Genomic DNA, 22,550 nt, shown 5'->3' on the forward strand with positions numbered 1-22,550 from the left:
AATTAATGAACATAACATCATGAAATAACACAAATATGTTCAAATCGTAAAAATATGAATTTTAATAACAGAATTTTTAGAACATTTTATTGCAAGGCGCATTCGATTTATAAGACAAATAAATACAATTTACTACTTATATTTTACAAAATATTATATTTTTATAAAATATGTAATGAATGTTAACTGTATCATGATTAAGTATGTATTATAATTATACATAAATTTTGTATCGCTTTAATCTAGATTATTATCAGTATATAAGTTTAGATTTATGAATAACTCACTACAAATGTATATAACATACTGATATAATTGTTGATGAGTCTCTCTTAAAGATTAATGTAAGACTTTTTGTTTTCTTGTAGTAATTTTTTTTTTCAGATATTTAATTAGTGAATGCAGTAGCAAATGACATTTTGTGTAAGCAGTAAAACGCGATAACATGATTTAATATAAAAAATGATGACATCGTTATTCATTAAACTTGTGATAAGATAGTAGATGATATCATAGATAATCTCAAGACAGTACCAGGGATCGCAAAACCGCATATAACAATCTGTTATTTCAGAATTGTATCGAGAATTGTACGCGCGAATTGTACAGTTAAAAACGTGCTGTGAAAATCGAATATATTGTTTGCCCATGATAGATATATAATAAAATCTTTCTATTACATTTATTTTATTTAAACGTGATTGATATATTAGTAAAATTAAAACAATTATTTTAAAACGCAATATTATTCTAGATATAAACAACTTTCGCTTATTTGTATTTATTCGTGAACGTTTATTTGCGAAGTAAAAAACATGAGAAAGCGTTAATAGTATGCGGTGAAACAGTTAGTAAAGGTAAGTGCAATAATTTCTAAATAGTTAAAATTCTTCATTCATTAAAAGAATATAGTACTATTTTATTTAGATAAAGATAAACTTTATATTAAACTCTACGGATTCTACGGCGTAGTTAATTAATTGCTAACAAAATTTAAAATTAAAAAAAAAGAAACTATACTACTACTTTGTTTTTTAGATGAAGATCTTTTGGAAACATCTGTTACTTTGCATCCTAATCATAGTGTTCGGCGGAAACACAGCAGAAAAATTTTCCTCTTATGAAGGTAATTCTATCTGCATCTTATATTCCATAAATATACTTTATATTAATTTCTCTCTCTCTCTCTCTCGTGAATAAAAAAATATGTATAGAATTGTATAATTATATTTTGTATATGAACACATTTTAGTGCATTCTTTATTAATTTTATAAAATTATACGGCATTTTTTTAACTACAAACGTAAATTATAAATATAAGTAGTAACAGAAAATTACGTGCTTAATATTAGCCGTAAGAATTTGTAATTTAGATTACTAATTCCCGAAATTATATTTCATATAAAATTGTATACTCATTGTTAGCATTTATACAAAAAGATATAATTTTTTTAAATGTATTGTTTTATATACATTGACAAATTTGAGAAATATAATATATTTATATACAGATATACTTACGCAAGATGTGGATTTCTCCCAATATCACGAGATATCACAAAATGTTGACTATAGATTACCAACATCTGTTAAACCCATTTCCTATGAAATCGCGCTTGTACCAAAATTACAAGACGATTTTACATTTGACGGCGTCGTGAAAATTATCGCTGTGGTGAAAAACGAAACCGACAGAATTACGCTTCACGCGGGAAATATTCAAATCATATCGCAGTCCGTTTTAGCGGACAATGAAAGCGTTATCGTCGAGCATACATATGACAAAATCACTGAAAAATACACCCTTAATGTCTCCAAAACTCTTAAAAAGGGATCGGAGATACTAATTGCTTTTGAATATAACGGTACCTTGAGTGACAACATGATCGGATTTTATAAAAGTTCTTACTTTGATAAAGATGGTCAAATCAAGTAAGTGATATACGTCATTTTTTAAAATCTATTTTATGTTAATAAAATTACAAAAATATAAACAATCATAAATTAAACAAAATATAAATATGCACATATTGTGTATAAATATTTTAATTTTTAATATAAATATCAGAGATCAATATAGAAATTTATAGAAATTTCTGAAATGAATCTTTTTTATAGATGGCTAGCTGCGACACAGTTTCAAACCACACATGCGAGACATGCATTTCCATGCTTCGATGAGCCGAGTTTTAAGGCAACATTTACAATTCGCATATCAAGAGACGAAAACTATACATGCCTCAGTAACATGCCATTCAACTATACCGAAAAATTGTAAGTGTTAAAAAAGCGCAGAATATATGCTTCATTATAGGTGTGCTGTCAAATTGACCTCTATCTTGTTTTAATACTATTTCTAACTCACTTTTTGTCTTTTAAGGGAAGGCCAGATCTGGGATACCTTCCAGGAAAGCGTCCCTATGTCCACCTATCTAGTGGCATTCGTCATTTCGAAATTTCATTCTTTTAGCAAAAACGATTTTAATGTATGGTCTAGACCATCCGTCATTAACCAAACGAGTTACGCCTTGAAGATTGGTACTGCAGCTTTACAGCTACTCGGTAACACGTTCGAGCAAGAATATGATCTTCCTAAAATGGACATGGTAGCTGTCCCCGACTTCGCAGCCGGAGCCATGGAAAATTGGGGATTGGTGATGTATCGCGAGCCTCGGATGCTGTACGACGAAAAAGAATCATCGGCACCTGCACAACAGAGCGTGGCTTCCGTAATTGTTCACGAGCTCACGCATATGTGGTTCGGAAATCTAGTGACACCAGAATGGTGGAGCTATCTCTGGCTTAGTGAAGCATTCGCCAGATATTTTCAATATTTTGGTACAGCGGAAGTAAGGGCAATATACAAAATATTTTATTATCATAGAATTATCGTCAAATTCAATTTTCAAGAAAAAATTAGGTTTAGATCCAGTCTGAATAATTTATACAATTTTGATTTTGTACAATTTACATCACACTTGTTGTAGATTGTTGAAAATCAATGATCGATTCTTGACATTACAACACTGGCACAATAATAAGAAACAGAAATTATACTTTTATATCTTTAAAAATTTGGATTAATAATTTTTCTGTCGTTTTAACGCTTAGATCGAGAAATCTTGGAACATGAGAGAGCAATTCGTGGTGGAACAGCATGAATCTGCTTTAATAGCGGACGGTTTTGAATCTTCTCGTCCGATGACTCGAGAGGTTTCTAATCAATCGCAAATCGAGGGAATTGGAGATTCTATTACCTATGCAAAGGGAGCTAGCATTGTTCGTATGATGAACCTCACGTTTGGAACCAACGTCTTCAAACCCGCATTACGCGATTACTTACATAACAAGTAAATATTACATACAAGAAATTATACAATTTATTGTATTTTATTTGAAAGTTTATTAGTTTCGTCATAAATATTTGATTTAAAATACAAAAATGTTTAAAACAATATAAAGTCAAATCAAGTAACTTGTAAAAGCAATTGATGCAACAATGGCAATAAAGAAAAATTAGATTAATTAATGTTAATATCAATTAATATATTTTTAATTAAAATATAAGTAGATAATGGATAAATTTTATACAATAAATAAATTTTTAACTAATCTGTTAGTATTCAATTTTGTTATTGTATAAATTAGATTCACACACATTTTGATATAAATTAAATATATATCGACTAAAATTGCTGATACTTATAAGAAATTTTGCATTTTTTTTTCTCACAATGTGCAATTATTACATGCATAATATATATTTTTAGCAAAAACGAAGGACTGGGCAATCCAAATGCTTTATGGGAGGCAATGCAGAACCAAGTGAGTTATCAACATCAACTTGCAGCACAACCCAATGTAAAAACAATAATGGATACCTGGACTACACAAGCTGGATACCCCGTTGTATCAATCAATATCGATGACAAAGGCATATTCCATATTACTCAACAACGCTTTCTTTTAAGAAACTTGAATAAAACTCCCACGAATGTTATTTGGTGGGTCCCACTTACATGGGCTACACAAACCAAGCCGATTTTTGATAATACTCTTGCGAAGTATTGGCTGTCCAACGAAAAAGATACTATAGATCTTAATCCGATAGATAATATAGATCCGAAAGAGTGGGTGATATTCAACGTTCAATTATCGGGTTAGTACAAACTTATTATTAATGCTGGATTATATTGAAAAACAAAAAATTTTAATTAAATAGCAATTATGATGAGATCGTCAAAAAAAAGTTTATATTAAAATGAATATTTTAAATTAAAATATTTTATATCGACAGAGAGAAATTGCTTAAAAGACAACTTTAATTTTTAATTTTTATTATAGGTTTTTATCGTGTAAATTATAATTACGATGGATGGCAGCGTATTTTCAATGTCTTAAATAGCGACAAATTCGATGAGATTCACGTGTTAAATAGAGCCGGCATCATAGACGATTTGTTAAATTTGGGTAGAGCAGGACTTTTAGACTACAAAATAGTTTTGAATGGAATAGAGTATCTTAATCAGGAAACAAATTATTTGCCCTTTAAAGCAGCATTCAATGGTTTGGATTACTTGAATAAGCGATTTACAGGATACGATGAACATTCTTTATTCAAGGTTGGTCAATTATTAAAGATTACATCAAATAAATTATGTACAACTAAGCATAAAAAAGCATTTGTAACTATAATAGTCGTAAGCTAAATTCAAAAAAATTATCTAAATTTTAATATAAATATTTTAATAAAAATATTTTAATATAAAAAAAGCAATAACAAATCAACTTTTGCCTTCATCCGATAAATCATACAATTATGTAATGCCATTTCATGTTTTTAGAAACACGTCCTATCTCTTATTTATAATAAACGCAAAAAATTAGGATATGAAGATAGCACAAACGATGATAGATTAACGATTCTATTACGACGAGAGGCAAACAATTGGGCCTGTAATTTAGGTGACGATGAATGTATAAGGGTTTATATGAAGAAGTTCAAACAATGGAAAAATACTTCTATTCCGTAAGAATATACAAGCGATTATTTTTCTTATGTTTTTCATACAATATACATATAATATATAATAAATACACATATAATAAGTAATATATATGGAATAGTGAAGTTCAATGTTTAAATATCTTCTAATATCTTACGATCTGTTAACTCTTTGCGTGTATATCTCGCAAAAAGAATTAAATGATTGTGTAATTTTAATATTCGACAGTATTAAGCCAAATGAAAGGACTACGACATATTGCGTAGCCGCAAGATATGGAACTCCTGAAGATTGGGAATTTTTATGGAAACAGTATCTGAATTCCAATTATGTGACCGACCAAACAGTGATTATAAGCGCTCTTGGATGCAGCTTAAATATCACCATTTTAGAAAAGTAAGACTAAAATATGAAAATATTGTTCTACGTCTTAATATATGAAAGTATTATTACAAAAAAAAGATAAACAGATAAATAAATAGATAGTATATTTATACAACTTGATGGTCCATCTGTCTGTATAATCAATCATAGTTTATATGGCAAGAAAATAGCAGCGCGATGGTTGTATTTATATGCCGATATAATATTGTATTTAAAAATTAATTTTTATTATTTCTATATTCACAGATATCTGGGATATGCCATCAGCAGTTACGCAACCAATCGAATTCGTAAGCAAGACAGCACGAATGTCTTCGCTGCCGTTTATAATTCTGGCTTGATCGGCGCCGAATATATTCTTGATTTTGTTGAGAAGCATTACAAAGAGATGGAGAAATAGTAAGACCTCTTTATTACAATGCAGTATACAAATGCGTAAAACAGAAGCAGAATATAATTAATATTTGAGTCACATTTAAAACAAATAGAATATTAATAACGTGTTAATGTACATATATGTCACGCGTAATTATAAAGCATCTATCTTCGAATTTTTTAAGCTATGAGATGCAAAATGTTAATTAAATAAATAATGTGGTAAAAAGAAAGCATAAAATGGAAGATCATTTCGAATTAATTTTACAAGCACGCTATTTCTTCAGTTATGGAGGCCAGAGTACGATAGCCACGATTCTCGATGGAGCATCGCAAAGTTTCTCCACACCTAGATTAGTGGACAAATTTCAAAATCTCATAAACGGGCATAAGACGGAATTTGCGTCGATCCTCAAATCTCTAGAATCCTCTTTAAGGATCGCTAGATACGAATTGGAATGGTACAAGTCCACTTCGGTACCTATTATTCGATGGCTACAACAAAAATATCGCCTACCAACAAATATAAGTCCCAGAAAATATGTTATATCAATTATGCCTTATCTCGGGATGGAAAATTTTACCGTCGATGGACACGTCAAGATTGAAGCCGACGTTGTGCAACAGACAAGACAGATCGTTTTGCACTCGGCAGAAATTAAGCATCATACGGTAACTGTGACGGCTAATCAGACACAAGTTAAAATTGTAAATCAAAATATCGAAAAGGAATATGACTTTTATGTGATCAATCTTGATCAAGAACTGCCCGCTGGAACGAAATTGATCATCGAAATCGAGTACACGAGTCACTTAAATCCATCAGAGCTTCGTGGCTTTTATAAAAGTTCGTATGTGAACGAAAATGGAAAAACGAGGTAATGAATTGAGTATTATTAATAGTAAATCTCCGGATTTAAGATTTAATAAATTATTTTATGCAAGTCAGTACTGAATACTTCTTGAATGCTTTTTCTATTTTGCAAAAAAATATTGAGGAAATGGAAATTTTTCTCAAGAAAAATTACGATTGTCTCATCTTGAATTTAAATATTTCGGATGACTAGTCTTATCAGCAAACATGATAAAAAAGATAACTTACAATTAAAATTTATATATTCGATTGATTGTGTTATACTAGATGGCTTGCAGCCACGCACTTAGAACCCGTTGGCGCCAGAAAAATGTTCCCTTGCTTTGATGAACCGGCAATGAAAGCACTCTTCACTGTTCAAGTTAGAGTACCATTAGATTACAAAGCTGTCAGCAATATGGAATGGCAATCGGTGACAAAAGTGTATGTATAAATTTAAATATACTAGATGTTTCCTAACATAAATTTGATTAAATATTATCTCTTTTAACTTTTTGATTAAGATAATGTATATTTATATACACGTATAATTTTGATATTATATTATAAAAAAACAAATAATATAAATACACTGATATAAATACATTTAACAAATTATTACAGTGATGATCGTCTATTATACACTTTCTTTGAATCAGTAAAGATGTCGACGTATCTGGTAGCAGTTATTATTTCCGATTTTGAAATTAATCGTGTAACAAATAAAACTGCCATACTCGCGCGTCCCAACGCCATTAATCAAACGGAATACGCTGCATCCTTAATATCTCCACTCGTGAATTTCTTCGAGACCACAATGAGACAGCAATATGAAATCTCCAAACTTTACATGGTCGCGCTACCAGACTTCCCATCAGGCGCAGGGGAAAATTGGGGTCTCTTGACATATAGAGAACCATATTTATTATACGATGAGAATCACTCTCCGATCACAAGCAGGCAGAATATCAGGAACGTGATCGCCCATGAAATTTCCCATCAATGGTTCGGAAATTTGGTCACTCCTTTATGGTGGAAGTATTTGTGGTTGAACGAGGGATTCGCCAGATATTTTGAATATCACGTTCCTGCTCGTGTACGTAATTAAGTTATTCTGTTAAGGTATAATGCTGATTTAATGACCAGACGCGCAACAAACAGTACAAATAATCTTTTCACTAAAGAAAAAAGCTTTCTAAAAAAAAAAGAGATTTCTCTATATTAAACGCATTAATATTCATATGCTTTACACGGAATAATATATGTTTTTATATATAATGCATATTTTATATTTTAATGCATTAAAATATAATGAGCATTAAAATGAGAACATTATTTCACCTGAAAATCGTCTTAAATAATAGATTATTTGTATATTAGGTATTTAATGACACGACGTTGGAATCGCAATTCGTGGTGGACCAAGTGCATTCTGCTTTTAAAGCAGACAGTTCGAACTCTACGCACGCCTTGAATTACGACGTATATAGCCCAAGTGAAATTCGAAGTATATTCGATAGTATCACTTATAACAAAGGCGCCAGCATATTAAGAATGCTAGAAAAATCATATGGAAACGAAATGTTCTATGAGGCATTAAGAGATTATCTTAGCAAAAGGTACGTTTGTAATCGTAAATATGATGTTTTTTTTTGTAAATTAAAAATATTTTTCTTATTAATTAAACAAAATGAGCAAAAAAATCTCCTTAATTTTTATTAACGATTATTAAAAGTTTATTGAATATTGATTATTATTTAAATATATAGACACATATACAATACTATATTATTTTATATATAATAATATTAATTAATAAATTATATATAAAAAATTAATCATAATAAAAAACTATTTTTTTTAAATAGCTAAATAATTAGCTTCTATTAATCATATCTCTTTAACAAGATAATGATCTAGTAACTGTAATTGTAAGAAAATGGAATTGTAATAAAACTACTCATGGTAGATATGTATTTTTCCAATGATATAAAAAAGTATTTTTTTAATGCTTAAAATATATAAGAGCTTAAATATATAAGAGCTTATATATAATTTTGTAAACAGACATTAATCTGCTAGAAAAAAAAAATACTTCTTACTTAATTTTTTAGAAAATACAATGTTGCGACATCGGAAGACTTATACGCAGCATTTCAAACACAAGTAACAAAAAAAGGACTGAAAGACAATATCAAACCCATTTTAGACACGTGGGTTAATCAACCCGGTTATCCTGTCGTTTATGTTGATATTAAAGAAAATAATGTAATTTTGAGACAAGAACGATTCTTCTTTAAACAAGATGAGGATAATTCTACTTATACGTGGCATATCCCGATCACATGGGCATCGGTCAATAATAGTTTAGAATATTCCAATACCACGCCAAAGCTTTGGTTTACAAAGAATGAAACAAAAATCAGCAATTCATCAACCTCGCTTTTAATATTCAACGTACAGCAATCTGGTAATCAAACGAAACAAGATTAAAAAATGAAATTCTCTAAAAGCACAATAATTATGATAAGTACATACATACACAAGATTTCAATACTTAACAATTTTTAATACACATATATTCATTAGTTCATAATGTTATTTTCAAATCCGCATTTATAAATGCTCCCATTTGTTCTCAGGTTATTATCGTGTGAATTATGACGAAAAATATTGGATGAAGCTATTTGATTATCTTAAATATGATAATATTAATACAATTCATAAAAACAATCGCGCAGCATTAATTGATGATCTTATGAATTTGGCAAGAGCAGATTACATTAATTATAAAACAGTTATATCAGCTCTAATGTATTTAAAACAAGAAAATGATTATATTCCTTGGCGTGCATTCTATAATAATCTGCCTTACTTGAACAACCGTTTTCGGGGACGTAGTATTGAAGATATATATAAAGTACGTATATATTATAGAAAGAGAGAGAGAGAGAGAGAAAGAGAATTACAAAAAGAATTAATATATTCTAGACGTGAATATATTGCTGAATTAAACTAGTAAATATTAAATTTTTGTATTATTTTTAAATGTAAAATAATTACTGAAAATTTTGTAAATTTTTTTACGATTTATACAGATGCAAAATTATATTAAAATAGTTCAATTATTTTAAAATTTCACATATATATATATTAATATAGTACAAGCTTTTTTCTTTTTTATTTAAACGTAATTTTTTGATTATATATTTTGTTAATGTGTTTTTAGATGAAATATCTTTTGTAACTGCAATACTTTTTTATAATAGTTGATATTTTTATTTACTTATAATATATTGTATAATGTAACTTAATAGAAAAGAATATTCCATAGAAACAAATATATATATATATATATATGATGTTTTTCAGGCATATTTAACATCGCTTATAGAACCGCTTTACACACGATTAGGTTTCAAAGATCGGTGGTACGATGATGATTTAACTATCATGTTAAAAATGCATACTCGCAAATGGGCTTGTAAATTAGATATAGGAGATTGTAAATTTTATGCTGCAAGATATTTCCAACAAAAGCGATATTCAAATACGTAAGTTTAATAACAAATTACAATATGCTTATCTCTCATACTTACAAAACTAGTTACAAAGCATAATATGGTGATTGGCCAGAAAGCTTAGAAATAAATATATGAACTAAAATACATTTAAATATCATAATAACATATCAACCATATTCACAAATATACTGATTGTTTTATAGGATATCTCCAAACTATCGCGATGTTGTTTATTGCACAGCTATGAGTACAGATACGACAAAGCATACTTACGACTTTCTTTGGAAAGAATACTTAAACAGCAATGTCACTACAGATAAACTTGTGATTCTTAGCTCATTGGCATGTTCACAGAATAAAGATATTTTGGAAAAGTAAGTGTACATGTATATATATATATATATATATGTGTGTGTGTGTGTGCGCGCGCGCGTGTGCGTGTGCGTGCGTGCGTGCGTGCGTGTGTGTGTGTGTGTGTGTGCGTGTGTGTGTGTGTGTGTGTGTGCGTGCGTGCGCTTGCGTGTGTGTGTGTGGGGAGGGGGAGTGATATTCAAAATTTTCATATAAATTATCGAAAATAATTGATTGGCGTCCATAAATTACGTATGGTATTTTATATTAGAACATAATCCAAAGTATACTTGTGTGTGTGTGTGTGTGTGTGTGTAAAAATTATAATTTGTTCTGTACAATTTTTAGAGAATTTATATTTATAGCGTCATTGTAGGCGCTATCGCGCAAGAACCAATCAATTTTATAAAAAAATATTGAAAAAAGATTATATATAATACAAATATATATGTATTACTGTTTTCATCAAGGTTATTGCGGGATGCGGTTGCAAAGAATTCATACATACGCTACCAAGACAGCGCAAAAGTATTCTCAGATGTCTACGATGCAAGTTTAATTGGCATTGAAGTTATCATGAATGTCATTAAAAATAATTACGATGATATACTACATAAGCAGTAAGTAAATACCACATGCAATAATAAAAATTATATATATAATATAATGTAACATATATAAATGTATATGTATGTCATATATTGTATACTTACATAACATATTTCATTTACTATATTACATAACATTTACATTACCATTTCCGATTACAGTTTTGATGATTATACAAAAATCGGACAAATAGTAAACTCTCTGGCAAGCAGATTATCTACTCATCAACTTTATAAACAGGTAATTGTATCATCAAACATATTACATATTTTGACTGATTTTATGTATTTTGCATACCAAATACTTAAAAAAAACTGTTTTGATAAAAATATTTATATAAAAGTCTAAAAAATCTTTATAACAAATAATAATTATATTATAATCTTTCTTTTTCAACAAAAACACATTTTATTAAATATTAAACTAAGCAATAAATAAAATAAATTAATAATTAAAGTAAAGTAAAATGATATAATAATAGTTAAACTTTATGTAAATTTTTGTTAAGAAAAGTCAATTGTAAATATGTCAAAACATATAATTAAAAATATATTTTATGCAAATATTACCAGATATTTTAGGCACATTCTTAATAAATTGATATTTTTAGAATTTTTGATGTCAGTTGATATCTGTTTGATCAAATTTATCTTTGATTCGTAGTATCGAAACTTACTGAATTGGCTGGTCGAGAAAGAACCAGCGTTCAACAAGTTTGTCGATTCCTATTTATTAACGGCGCAATACGAATTTGATTGGTACGAGAGAAAAGCGCCAATAATTTTTGAAGAATTGGACAAGCTGTTTTTAAATAACAAATACCGCTTGCCGAGCGCACTTTACCCAAAACTGTATAACGTAACACTCAAACCTTATATGGAGGAAGGCATCTTTGAAGGAAATGTGCAAATATACATGAGAGTCGAGAATGATGCTATGTCCATAGTTCTCAATTCGCACAATCTTAATATTTCGAATATAAAAGTCTTCAGAAATTACGTGGCGGGCAAAAATTTGAATGCCGAACCAATACAATCATTGAACTATATAAATGAGCAACTATTTCCACAACAATTAAGGATATATCTAAATTTCGAAGTCAAAACTGCGGAGAACATAATGACAGAAATTGACTTTAATGGTACTCTTAATGACGATATGCAAGGATTCTATCGTAGCTCCTATTTAGATGGTAATGGAGTACAACAGTGAGTAATATTTATTATTACATAACATATAAGTTATATGATAATTAAACGATAATATCTTGTGTGTGTGGGTGATGCCATTCCTTAAAAAAAAAAAATAAAAACATGCAATTTTTCGTAAGTTTCTCATTACAGCTTTCCGAATAAAATTATAACTCAATACGGATATTAATACAAAACAACATTGAATCACTCGCATATTAGATTTTAATATTTATAGTAATATTTACATTACAGTTTGTTTATTAATTTATTACAGTTGGCTAGCAACAACACAATTCCAGCCTACACATGCTAGAAAAGCCTTCCCCTGCTTTGACGAGCCAGCATTTAAATCGCACTTTATAATTAATATTGAAAGACCAAACCATTACAATGCACTGAGTAATATGCTGCAATCTAGAGAGTTGAAGTAAGTATGAGTAAAAATATATTTAATACAAATCTGAATATGCATGAAAATACAAAATAACTTTTTAATATAAATTAATAATTATCTTTACGTTATATATATAGTAATTGTTCATTATTTTAGAAACGATAACTATACATTGGATATATTCGAAATTAGCGAAGTGAAAATGCCAACGTATTTGGTAGCGTTTGTTATCTCCGAATTTAAGCCTGTGAATAAATCTGAAAAGTTTTTAAATGTATGGGGCAGACCCGAAGTCGTAAAGCATGGCAAATATGCTCAAAATATCGCCAAAGCACTTATTAATGAGTTACAAAACTTCACGGATATCGATTATCCTTTACCTAAGCTAGATTTAGTGGGAATTCCGGATTTTTCCATGGGCGCGATGGAGAACTGGGGCCTGCCTACTTTTCGGTAAAATATTCTCTACTCTTAATTTAATAATCATAGAAATACATACAAATATAATACATACAAATACATATTTATCGGGATTGCATACATATTTTTTATAAATTATTTGGACTGCATAAATAATATGATTTCTTTAACAGTGAATACGGACTCTTTTATGACAAAAACAAAACCACGGCCACGTACGAAAAATACATGATCACTGTAGTAGCGCATGAACTTACACACATGTGGTTCGGGAATCTAGTTACATGCGCATGGTGGAATTACATTTGGCTTAATGAAGGCTTTGCTCAATATTTCGAATCGTATGCTGCTGATCAGGTGTGTACGATATATTTGCATATCATATTTTTTACTCCATAATCAGCTTGTTCAATATGTGGCAAATCATATATTTTTTAAAAATTCAAAGAAATTTATTTTAATTTAAAGATTTTTTTCTCTCTTTTAATATTAAGTTTTTCTAAGTTCGTAAAGAGAGATAGATCAATCTATTATAGAGTTAAATTTTTCAAATAATATCTTGTTACAGATATTACTATTTTAACAAGAAATATTGATAAATTTGCGCAATTTTTTTTTTAGATATGGCCAGATTACGAATTTATGAATCAATTCGTGGTTTACGAGCTGCAGCCTGCTTTGTTACAAGATTCTTTGCCGTCAGCCCATCCCATGACAAATTCCGTTGAACAACCTGAAGAAATAAATAATATTTTCGACTATGTCACTTATGGAAAATGTACGTATATGTATCATATAAAAATCTTAATATGATCAAGATACATAATATCTTGATATACTTAACATCTAAAGTAACTGGAAAGAATTTTTGAAGAAATATTCTTTACGATAAACTTTTAGTTAGTTTTAATATTAAAGTAATGTGTCTTACGGATTAAAAATATAAAACTTATACAAAATACATATAGTTATAAAAGTAAGAAAAATTTATTATTATTTTTATAACTTATTTTTCTAAAAACAATTTATATTGTAATAATTGTATTATTTTTTTACAATCACAAAGTATTTTATTATCAAATCAGATTTTTTTGTTTCATTATTAATGTTTGAAGCATCCTATTCGAGAATCTGTTACATAAAAAAGCCATTTTTAATACTGAATATTGAAATATTTATATATGTTTTAGCCGCCAGTGTTTTACGAATGCTATTTAACACATGGGAAGTTAAAATCTTACCAGAAACTGACAAATTAGTGCTTCGCCATTATTTAAATAAACAAAGAGAATACGGTACGGCACGTCCTACAGATTTATGGAAAAGCTTCGAAAAATTTGTATCGATATCAGTTGAAAAGGCAAGCATCGAGGAAATAATGGATACTTGGACGAATCAACCAGGATATCCTGTCGTGAATGCTACACTAAATAATAATATATTAACGCTTACTCAGGTAATATCATATAGCTTTATATTATGTCGTTTTTTTTTTCATATTTGGCTTAAAAATTCTTCAACCTAATTTAATACTATTGTTTTGAATAGGAGCGATTTCTAATGGACAAAAGTACTACTAACAATGAATTTTATTGGATACCAATTCGTATCGCCCTGCCTAATCCGAACTTTACTTATATAAATATCGGTTCTGTAGTATGGCTAGGATCAACACCCGAAACTGTGTATATCAGCCCCATTAACGAGTGGTTTATCGTGAATTACCATCAAACCGGTTTTTATCGTGTCAATTACGATACTTATTCATGGAGACGATTAATCAATCAACTGGATAGCGAAGGATTCGAATCAATCCATGTCTTGAATCGTGCTCAAATTATAGACGACCTCTTTAACTTAGCTCGCGCTACTTACGTAGATTATGAATTGGTGCTAAACGCATCGAGGTATTTGACTCGGGAGACAAATCATTTACCTTGGAAAGCGTTCTTTAACGGCTTGTCATATGTCTACGAAAGATTCGAAAAACAAAGCGAATATCAGGAGTACCTAGAAAGATATATTTCGAAGATATTATCCAAGATGTATGAAAAAATAGGATTCGATGATCGCGATGACGACAAGTTTCTGGATAGATTAAATAGAGAGATTATTCTCCAGTGGGCTTGTAAAATTAATAACATGAAGTGTGTAACAAAATCTAAAGACTTATTTGTGGCTTGGCGTAATAATATTCAAAAACGGTAAGATTCCAATAATCTTTTATAAAATTATTAAACTGATTATAACATTTGTTTTGATCAATATGTAATCTCCCGCTTCTTTTTTCTTTTTTTCATATATTAATTGTTTCTGCCTAACGTAAAACAAAAGTTTTTATTTTAGAAGCTATGAAATTTACTTGAAAATAAGAATAATATTATTAAAATAAAAAAATTATCTTGAAATAAAAAGTTTAATACAAAAATAGAAAAAAAAAATAGAAGATCTTTGAAGATCAGAGAAAACCTGATTTTCACCAGAGACTTAAATTTAAATAATTTCAAATAATTATATAGATTAATAAATACATACTTGTGCGACTTTTCTAAAAAATAAAAATCTTATCCACTTTTCTTACTCACAGAATCCCATGTAATGCACGACCAGCTGTCTATTGCACCGCGATAAAGAACGGGATTAAAAATGATTGGGATTTCCTATGGAAAGAGTACCTAGAAACAAACTTTGATTCGGAGAAAAAGATTATTATAAATGCACTTGGGTGTTCTACAGACAAAACGGTGCTCCAAAAGTAAGTTTATAAATAGAAAGTGCAATATCAACATTCTTTCTGAATTTATAAAAGTAGGATTATACATGCATTTCCTCATATCTATGTTGAGTGTGTATGAGAAACTTATTAAAATTATAAGTCGTAATAATCTTCAATTGCTTGAATACAATCTCGCATGCAGTCTTATCGCGCTCAACGCACGGATTCACGAAAAATTTATTTAAACAGCTATCTAGGGAAGGCCATCGAAAAATACAATCCTACAAACGCTGCTATTCGCCGACAAGATGTTTCAGCAGTATTTGCTTCCGTATATAGCGCAAGTCAACTAGGAGTGAATGTCACTCTTGACTTTTTAATAGCAGATATCTCAAAAGTCCTTGATTAGTAAGTATCACAGCAATATTGATAGAATTTGAGTAAAATTCTATTGCAATTTTTGGCAAGAAAATTCTTTCATTTATACGCTTCCATTATAGTTTCGGCAATTGGGACGATGTGGCGACTTTGTTCCATAATGTGGCATCTCATATATCAAGTTGGGATCAATACAATAAGGTATAAATATAATCAGATAGATAATTATAATTTAATTATTCATGTATAATAATTTTTGAAAATTCCGAGAGAAAATAACTTGCTGATGTGCTAATATGCTGACAGCCGACATGCTATCGTTTTAATTATTAATCATATCACAAGTGCGATACTTAGTCACATAACTTTTTCAAGTAATAGATTAAATAACGCAATAATGTATTCTTTTTTTAGCTGAACAAATTTGTCGAATCTTATATAATTTTGCACGCTCCAAACAAAGCAAGATTTGCTTCCGCCGTCACTACTGCAAAAACCAATTTGATATGGTACTGGAGACATAATCAAACAATTAATCAGTGGATAATAAAAGAGTTTACAGATCCTCATACAGGTCCAAATGGTTGTACTACGATAGGATCGATGAATGTTATTTTTATAATTCTCATTTCTTTAATATCATACTTTTTAAGTTGTTACTGACAATGAGAAACTGTATTGAACAAAAAATAATAACAAACATATAGAGATTATTTCCTAGTTTTCTATTTTACACAGAACAAAAAAAAATTTAATCTTTATAATTTCTTCTCTTTAGATAGTAGGTTTTTAGATTATAGTCAATAATATTCTCTTTAGATAATAATTTACTTTTTCTAAAGGATTAACAATATAAATAATGTTTCATTTTATTTATATAATGCTTGATATAGAAAAAATTATATCTTTAAGTTTTGTATTAGGTGAGTAAAGGTAATATATAAAATGGGACATAATCAGTAAAATGAAAAATAATCTTCAATATAATAATGTTTTTTAAATATATTCCCCCTACTAATCCCATATTATACATAATTTCGATCCAATTAATATATGTTTTTTATTATATATTAATATTTATATAATTATATTTATATCAGCTCTTAAATAATTGGGCCCAAAAAAACGCAACGGATATATATCTTTTAAATTATGCTTACAATTGTTTGTCAGAACGTTAATATTAAGTAATACTAACTGACAATAAGTATATTAAGTAATACTAGTTGTATATCATTATTATAAAAGAAGTTATTGACACAAATAATAATACAAATTATTTTATACCAAATATCTATAAAAATAAACAACTACATTGTGATTTTTTTCAAAATTATTAACAATGATATAATTAGAGAATTATTATTTCCACCTAATGGCTGATTGAAACTAATTGAAATAAGAGAAATATATATATGTTTGTTTTCCATTCTTAAAAAAGGCATGTTAAATCAATATTTGAATGTATCAAAGTCCTTTTAAAAGTTTGAAAGTTTTTATTGTTGCTTCTTTTCATACAACTGTTATCATGTAATAATTATGGTATGTAAGAAAATTGCAACAAAATAATATTTTTTATTTTTTATCTGTATTACTTCTATTTGTACTTTACATAATAAATGAATAAATCACGAGAAATACACGCTTTGATAATGGACAATCATCGCATTACAGTTACGCAGCGTTTACCGAAAGTTGATTATAATTGTTAATTATAATGATTATAGCGAATTATTTCCCGATACTTGTCGCGATTGCGTTTCAAAAAAAAATTCGACAATATATGAAACGTCTCGCATTATTATCTTCTCACTCAAGTCGCGCCGTTTGAATGACAACAAGATGACTAGATGTCTTATTGTAAATAATAATATGCGAAGAAAAACAATAGTCAAATACCGTGTGACAATTAATTTGTTACCGTCTCAAAATATTCAATATTTTATAATATAAATTTGGGCTAAATTTCTTTTGTGTCTTCTTACATTTCAAATTAATTTCAATAAATGGGCCAACATCGTATATAAAGTCTAACATATTCATTTAAAAAATATATTTTATCTTAATTTAATCAAGAAAATATTTAAGTACATTAATTTAATATTATCATTTTATGCCAGATTTTTATATTTTGAGAAGATATCTCTTGTTTGAAATTTAGAGATTTTTTATTTGCAGTTTATTAATATATGACGCAAGAAATAAATGGCGCGCGTGTATAGCACATACTTTGTAATATTCTAATATTAATAAAAAATGAAATAACGCATCCAATAGAATTTGTAAAAATCGATACAATTTTATTTTATATATATCCATACACTGAGTGTGTAATGTTTTCAATCAAAATAAAGCTGTATTATATATTTTTAATCGGTTACTGTCGTTATAAAATACAGGCGATCACAAGGAAATAGTCGCGTTGCCAATCTTTAATATACATATGATCAAAATCTTATCGCATACGAATTGTATAGTAATTAGTTTTGTAGCGGGTATTCATGTACTGAGAATATAGAGAACTCTTTGAAATTCTAAGTACATAAAGTATTAAATTATGCTATAGACAATATTTGATTTCTTAAGCAATTTTCAACATACATATGTATATTTGACTACAATATACGTATATAAACTCTTTTATTGTCTTTATTAATGAGCAATTAAAAATATTTTAATTGCTTTTAATATTATAATTTTAGAGCATGTATCATATCGAATGTTTTAGTAGTCACTATAAGAAAATGCGGCATTCATTAATAGAGAACGAATCGACCTTTTTTCTAATTTTAGAATTAGATTATTATAATATAAATCGAATTAATATATATTTGTTTAATTATATATAAATATTTTTAATAAGATTTGTGTCAATTATCACTTCGATAATTTATTATTTTTTACAAATATATCAATTTAATAGAATATATACAATAATTTTTTTCGCGTATTCCTTAAAATGACAAAATTATATAATTTGTTTTTTTTTCAGCTGAATATTTAAAACACATATAATTCTAGAATTAAGAATTTTATGATAAATTCTTTACCTCTTATAATATTAACTAATTGTTACTTCGAACATGTATGTATTTATCTTCTCTATTACTTGTTTGGGTTCACAGTGAAGCATTTTACGCGTAAAGTGATATCTATAATATAATCATGTGAGTAAAGATCTATTGTAAAGAGATTCTTGATGTATGTATATTATCTCACACTCTTCCCATAGAATACACTTCATGATCTAACGGTATAATCGAGAATGTAAACGCGCCATGCGGGAGAGCGATTACACTCTTCGCCACCTTCATAAATATCATTTACATACAATAATCTGACCGTATATTTACAAATACATACAAAAAAAAACACGAAATATTTTTATACAATTCAACGATAGACTGTTTCGCAATTTCACTCCATGTATCTCATCTGCTTCATATGGACGAATTTTCGTCGCGTCACTTTGACGCTACAGTAAAATTCGGCAATAAATCAAGGCGTGCGATACCATTATCACACCGAAAAGTTATTTAATTTTTTATTGAGATCGATCATTACGCGGTGTTTCTCTGTAACCAATCGCGGATTATTGCATGATTGCTATCGATCCATCGTATATTGGCTTCCGCTTGCTCCACCGTCTGTTGTATGGTTCGCGTTGCCGTACCTAGTTCATTTATGTGTTCAGTTGCAAATTCCAGGAGCTAGACAAACATAACATCATAAAAATGAGAATATATATTTATTGCAAACTTTGTGTTTCTCGAAATGCAGCATTGTGAGATTTCTTCGTAAATTATGAATTTAAGCGATGAATGCTTGTCCATAAATTCTTTGAGTTTTCCGAATAGAATTATGTTAACATTTTTGTCGTATTTTTTGTCTAGATTGCTAAGTTTATTGAATCACTTTTAATATTTAACTTACATCTTTTAATTCGTATCTTGTACTTATTCCCCTGGTGGACGATTTTGCGATATTATTGATAGTTAATAGTGACGTTCCAAAACTGAAAATAATAAAAAAATTCGTGTTACATTAAACATTTGACAAACGAAATATAGATTAAAAAAAAAACTATATTTGTGTTTCCAAATTTGTATTTTGGGAAAGCCTTCTGTGACTGTGACGCAGAATACATAAAAATATAGACAAAATATAGAGATAGCTTACTATTCCCTGAGACGCGTCCATTTGTTTCTAAAATAGTTAAACGCGATCGGCTGACCAATGACGTTACTAGCGATCGATCCGAAAACTCGGCTGACATCCTGTTTTCTGATTCCTGAATTTTCCGTGATAGCCCAATCTAAGTATCGACTGAGCAGCCATGTCTCTCTCGTGCAACCCAGTGCCTGTAAAAGCAGATCCTTCTCCGATCCTACATTAGTTGCTCGATATCGCTGCCAAGCGAAATCCCATTCGATTTGTCCACCCATTCGAATAGCTGTACAATAAACCACACCCTTCAAATTCGGTGAGATCCTAAAACACGAAACTTTTAATACTCACAAAAGTATAAATACTGTATTGATTGTGAATGAATTTATTAATTATTCTTTAAAGATAATTAAGTTTTTGAAATAGTATAGGTTGCATCTCAACATATGTTGATAGAATGAAATCATAACTCGTTCGTTCCAATCATTAAAAATAATAGTAATATGCCGAATGATACGCGAAGAGCTCGATTGATAATCTTATCATGTGACGTTTTCACTTACGGATTGTTGACATCCGGATTAGGAGTATGACGCCAATTGTTGAATTGTTGAACAGCATTTCCAACGCAATCCTCGTGACCGAAACTACACGCCCAATTTAGAACATCAATTCGAGTGAAAACTGTCAGCTGAGGATCTCCCACCTTGTCAATGAAACCGACTTGCTTGTACACGTTGTCCAATAATTTTAACACGTACAACTGAAGAATATATTAAAAATTATATTATGTAAATTCGTATAGCAAGTTATAAATTTTACATTCCTTGCACATTGCATATTTTATTTATCCATCGAATTGCCTATAAATCAATTAATTTTAGTTTGATCGCAATTTTATGTCTCGTATTGAAAATTTCATGTATTGAACATGTCTTTATAATATAGAAATATTTAATTATATCATTGCACAAAAAATTGTAAAAAAATTTAATTAACTTACATGTTTTAGGAATGATATACGATTAAAGACTATGAGAAGAGATCCGTCATTATATATGTAGCGAAGTAAAATATTAAACCAGAAAGTTTCAAGATTTAAACAACTAATAGTTTAAAGCTTTGCTCGAATATTTTTCGCTAGAATTTTTATTTGATAAGTATTTACCCTGAATTTATCGTAGCCCTGCGTTTTTATGAGCATGTCATTGAGGTAGTTAAGAGCATTGAAAGCTGCTTTCCAAGGTAAATACTCAGTTTCGTGCGCCAAGTAAGATGTAACATCGAGAGCGGTGCTGTAGTTCAGTTTGCCAGCTCGAGCCAGATTAAGAGCATCGTCAATCAACTGTGCTCGGTTAATTGTCGAAATATCTTTGAAATTTTGCTTGTTTAATTGTTTGATTATCATCTGCCAATTTGCTCTGTCATAATTTACTCTGTAGTATCCTGTTTTATATATATATACAATGTGAGACGCTTATGTTTCCATAATAGCGAACAAAAAACAAATAAATCTGTTACTTTTTAGAATATTCCAAGAATACCTTGTCTTTTTCAAAAAAGAGAAACAAAAAGTTTTTTTTATCTTATTTGATTTTACAATCTCCTTTTTGTCAAATTTACTTTATAATTTATGTTATTTATCAGCCGACTAGATTTTGATATAAAAGCATTAATCTTAATTAATTACGATTAAAAATTTATTTTCTTGAAAAATTAAAGATAAATACTGCATTAAAGATGGCTTTGATTTATAGAACATACAAATATGATTTTTTTTATCTACCATAATATAATTACCAGTTTCTTGCACGTTGAGAAGTATCCACTGAGACGAGCTTACATCCAAATTGTTGAGGATAATCGAGCGTTCCGCTTTCATCCATTTTGTGGGTTGAGTGTTCTTGAAGTTTAATTGCTTCTCGCTCGTATAAGTGATGGGTACCCACCATAATGGTTCCGACGGAGATGTAGTAACCTTCGTAGTACTATTACGAAGCAGGAAGCGTTCCTGTAAGAAACAAATGATGCATATAATACATTTATAATAAATTACATAAAACGTTAATTACTTGATATTAATAATTATTGATCAAATAATTTTCTGCAACAATAATGCTGAACTTTAATACAGTATACCTTTCATACATTTTATAATCTTTTTATATAAAAAATATAT

At 29.0% G+C, this 22,550-nt stretch overlaps 2 protein-coding genes across 4 annotated transcripts in view; one reads left to right on the forward strand and one right to left on the reverse strand.

Moving 5' to 3' along the window:
- The first annotated feature begins 281 nt into the window (after positions 1–281).
- On the forward strand, positions 282–16,914 carry LOC115240045 (putative aminopeptidase-2). The gene is made up of 32 exons (XM_029814999.1): positions 282–857; positions 1,039–1,126; positions 1,513–1,933; positions 2,120–2,275; positions 2,382–2,850; positions 3,113–3,351; positions 3,772–4,160; positions 4,346–4,623; positions 4,846–5,030; positions 5,236–5,403; positions 5,638–5,790; positions 6,054–6,644; positions 6,908–7,063; positions 7,244–7,715; positions 8,000–8,238; positions 8,734–9,089; positions 9,262–9,539; positions 9,992–10,173; positions 10,347–10,517; positions 10,965–11,114; positions 11,265–11,343; positions 11,767–12,311; positions 12,571–12,723; positions 12,847–13,143; positions 13,284–13,467; positions 13,732–13,888; positions 14,301–14,566; positions 14,659–15,314; positions 15,698–15,865; positions 16,076–16,234; positions 16,327–16,405; positions 16,619–16,914. The coding sequence occupies exons 2-32, from the start codon at positions 1,039–1,041 to the stop codon at positions 16,865–16,867; spliced, it is 8,133 nt and encodes a 2,710-aa protein (XP_029670859.1). The 5' UTR covers positions 282–857; the 3' UTR covers positions 16,868–16,914.
- Positions 16,915–19,313: 2,399 nt separating this feature from the next.
- Positions 19,314–22,550, reverse strand: part of LOC115240047 (aminopeptidase N-like) — a 34,719-nt gene continuing 31,482 nt past the window's right edge. For all 3 annotated transcript variants that reach the window (XM_029815001.1, XM_029815000.1, XM_029815002.1), the window contains exons 10-15: positions 22,172–22,382; positions 21,540–21,817; positions 20,935–21,134; positions 20,384–20,695; positions 20,138–20,219; positions 19,314–19,914 (exon numbers count right to left, since the gene is read on the reverse strand). In XM_029815001.1, the coding sequence (XP_029670861.1) occupies positions 19,765–19,914; positions 20,138–20,219; positions 20,384–20,695; positions 20,935–21,134; positions 21,540–21,817; positions 22,172–22,382 (1,233 nt within the window). In that variant the 3' untranslated portion in view covers positions 19,314–19,764. The remainder of the gene's footprint in view (positions 19,915–20,137; positions 20,220–20,383; positions 20,696–20,934; positions 21,135–21,539; positions 21,818–22,171; positions 22,383–22,550) is intronic.

Source organism: Formica exsecta, unplaced genomic scaffold (assembly GCF_003651465.1).
Source record: "Formica exsecta isolate Colony F162 unplaced genomic scaffold, ASM365146v1 scaffold4, whole genome shotgun sequence".
NCBI classification, from domain to species: Eukaryota; Metazoa; Arthropoda; class Insecta; order Hymenoptera; family Formicidae; genus Formica; species Formica exsecta.

Excerpts from the sequence above, each read along its gene's own strand:
- LOC115240045 (XM_029814999.1), top strand. The coding sequence starts at position 1,039 with ATGAAGATCTTTTGGAAACATCTGTTACTTTGCATCCTAATCATAGTG. Across the intron at positions 1,127-1,512 it reads AAAATTTTCCTCTTATGAAG|ATATACTTACGCAAGATGTG; the intron begins GTAATTCTATCT and ends ATTTATATACAG. Across the intron at positions 2,851-3,112 it reads AATATTTTGGTACAGCGGAA|ATCGAGAAATCTTGGAACAT; the intron begins GTAAGGGCAATA and ends TTTAACGCTTAG.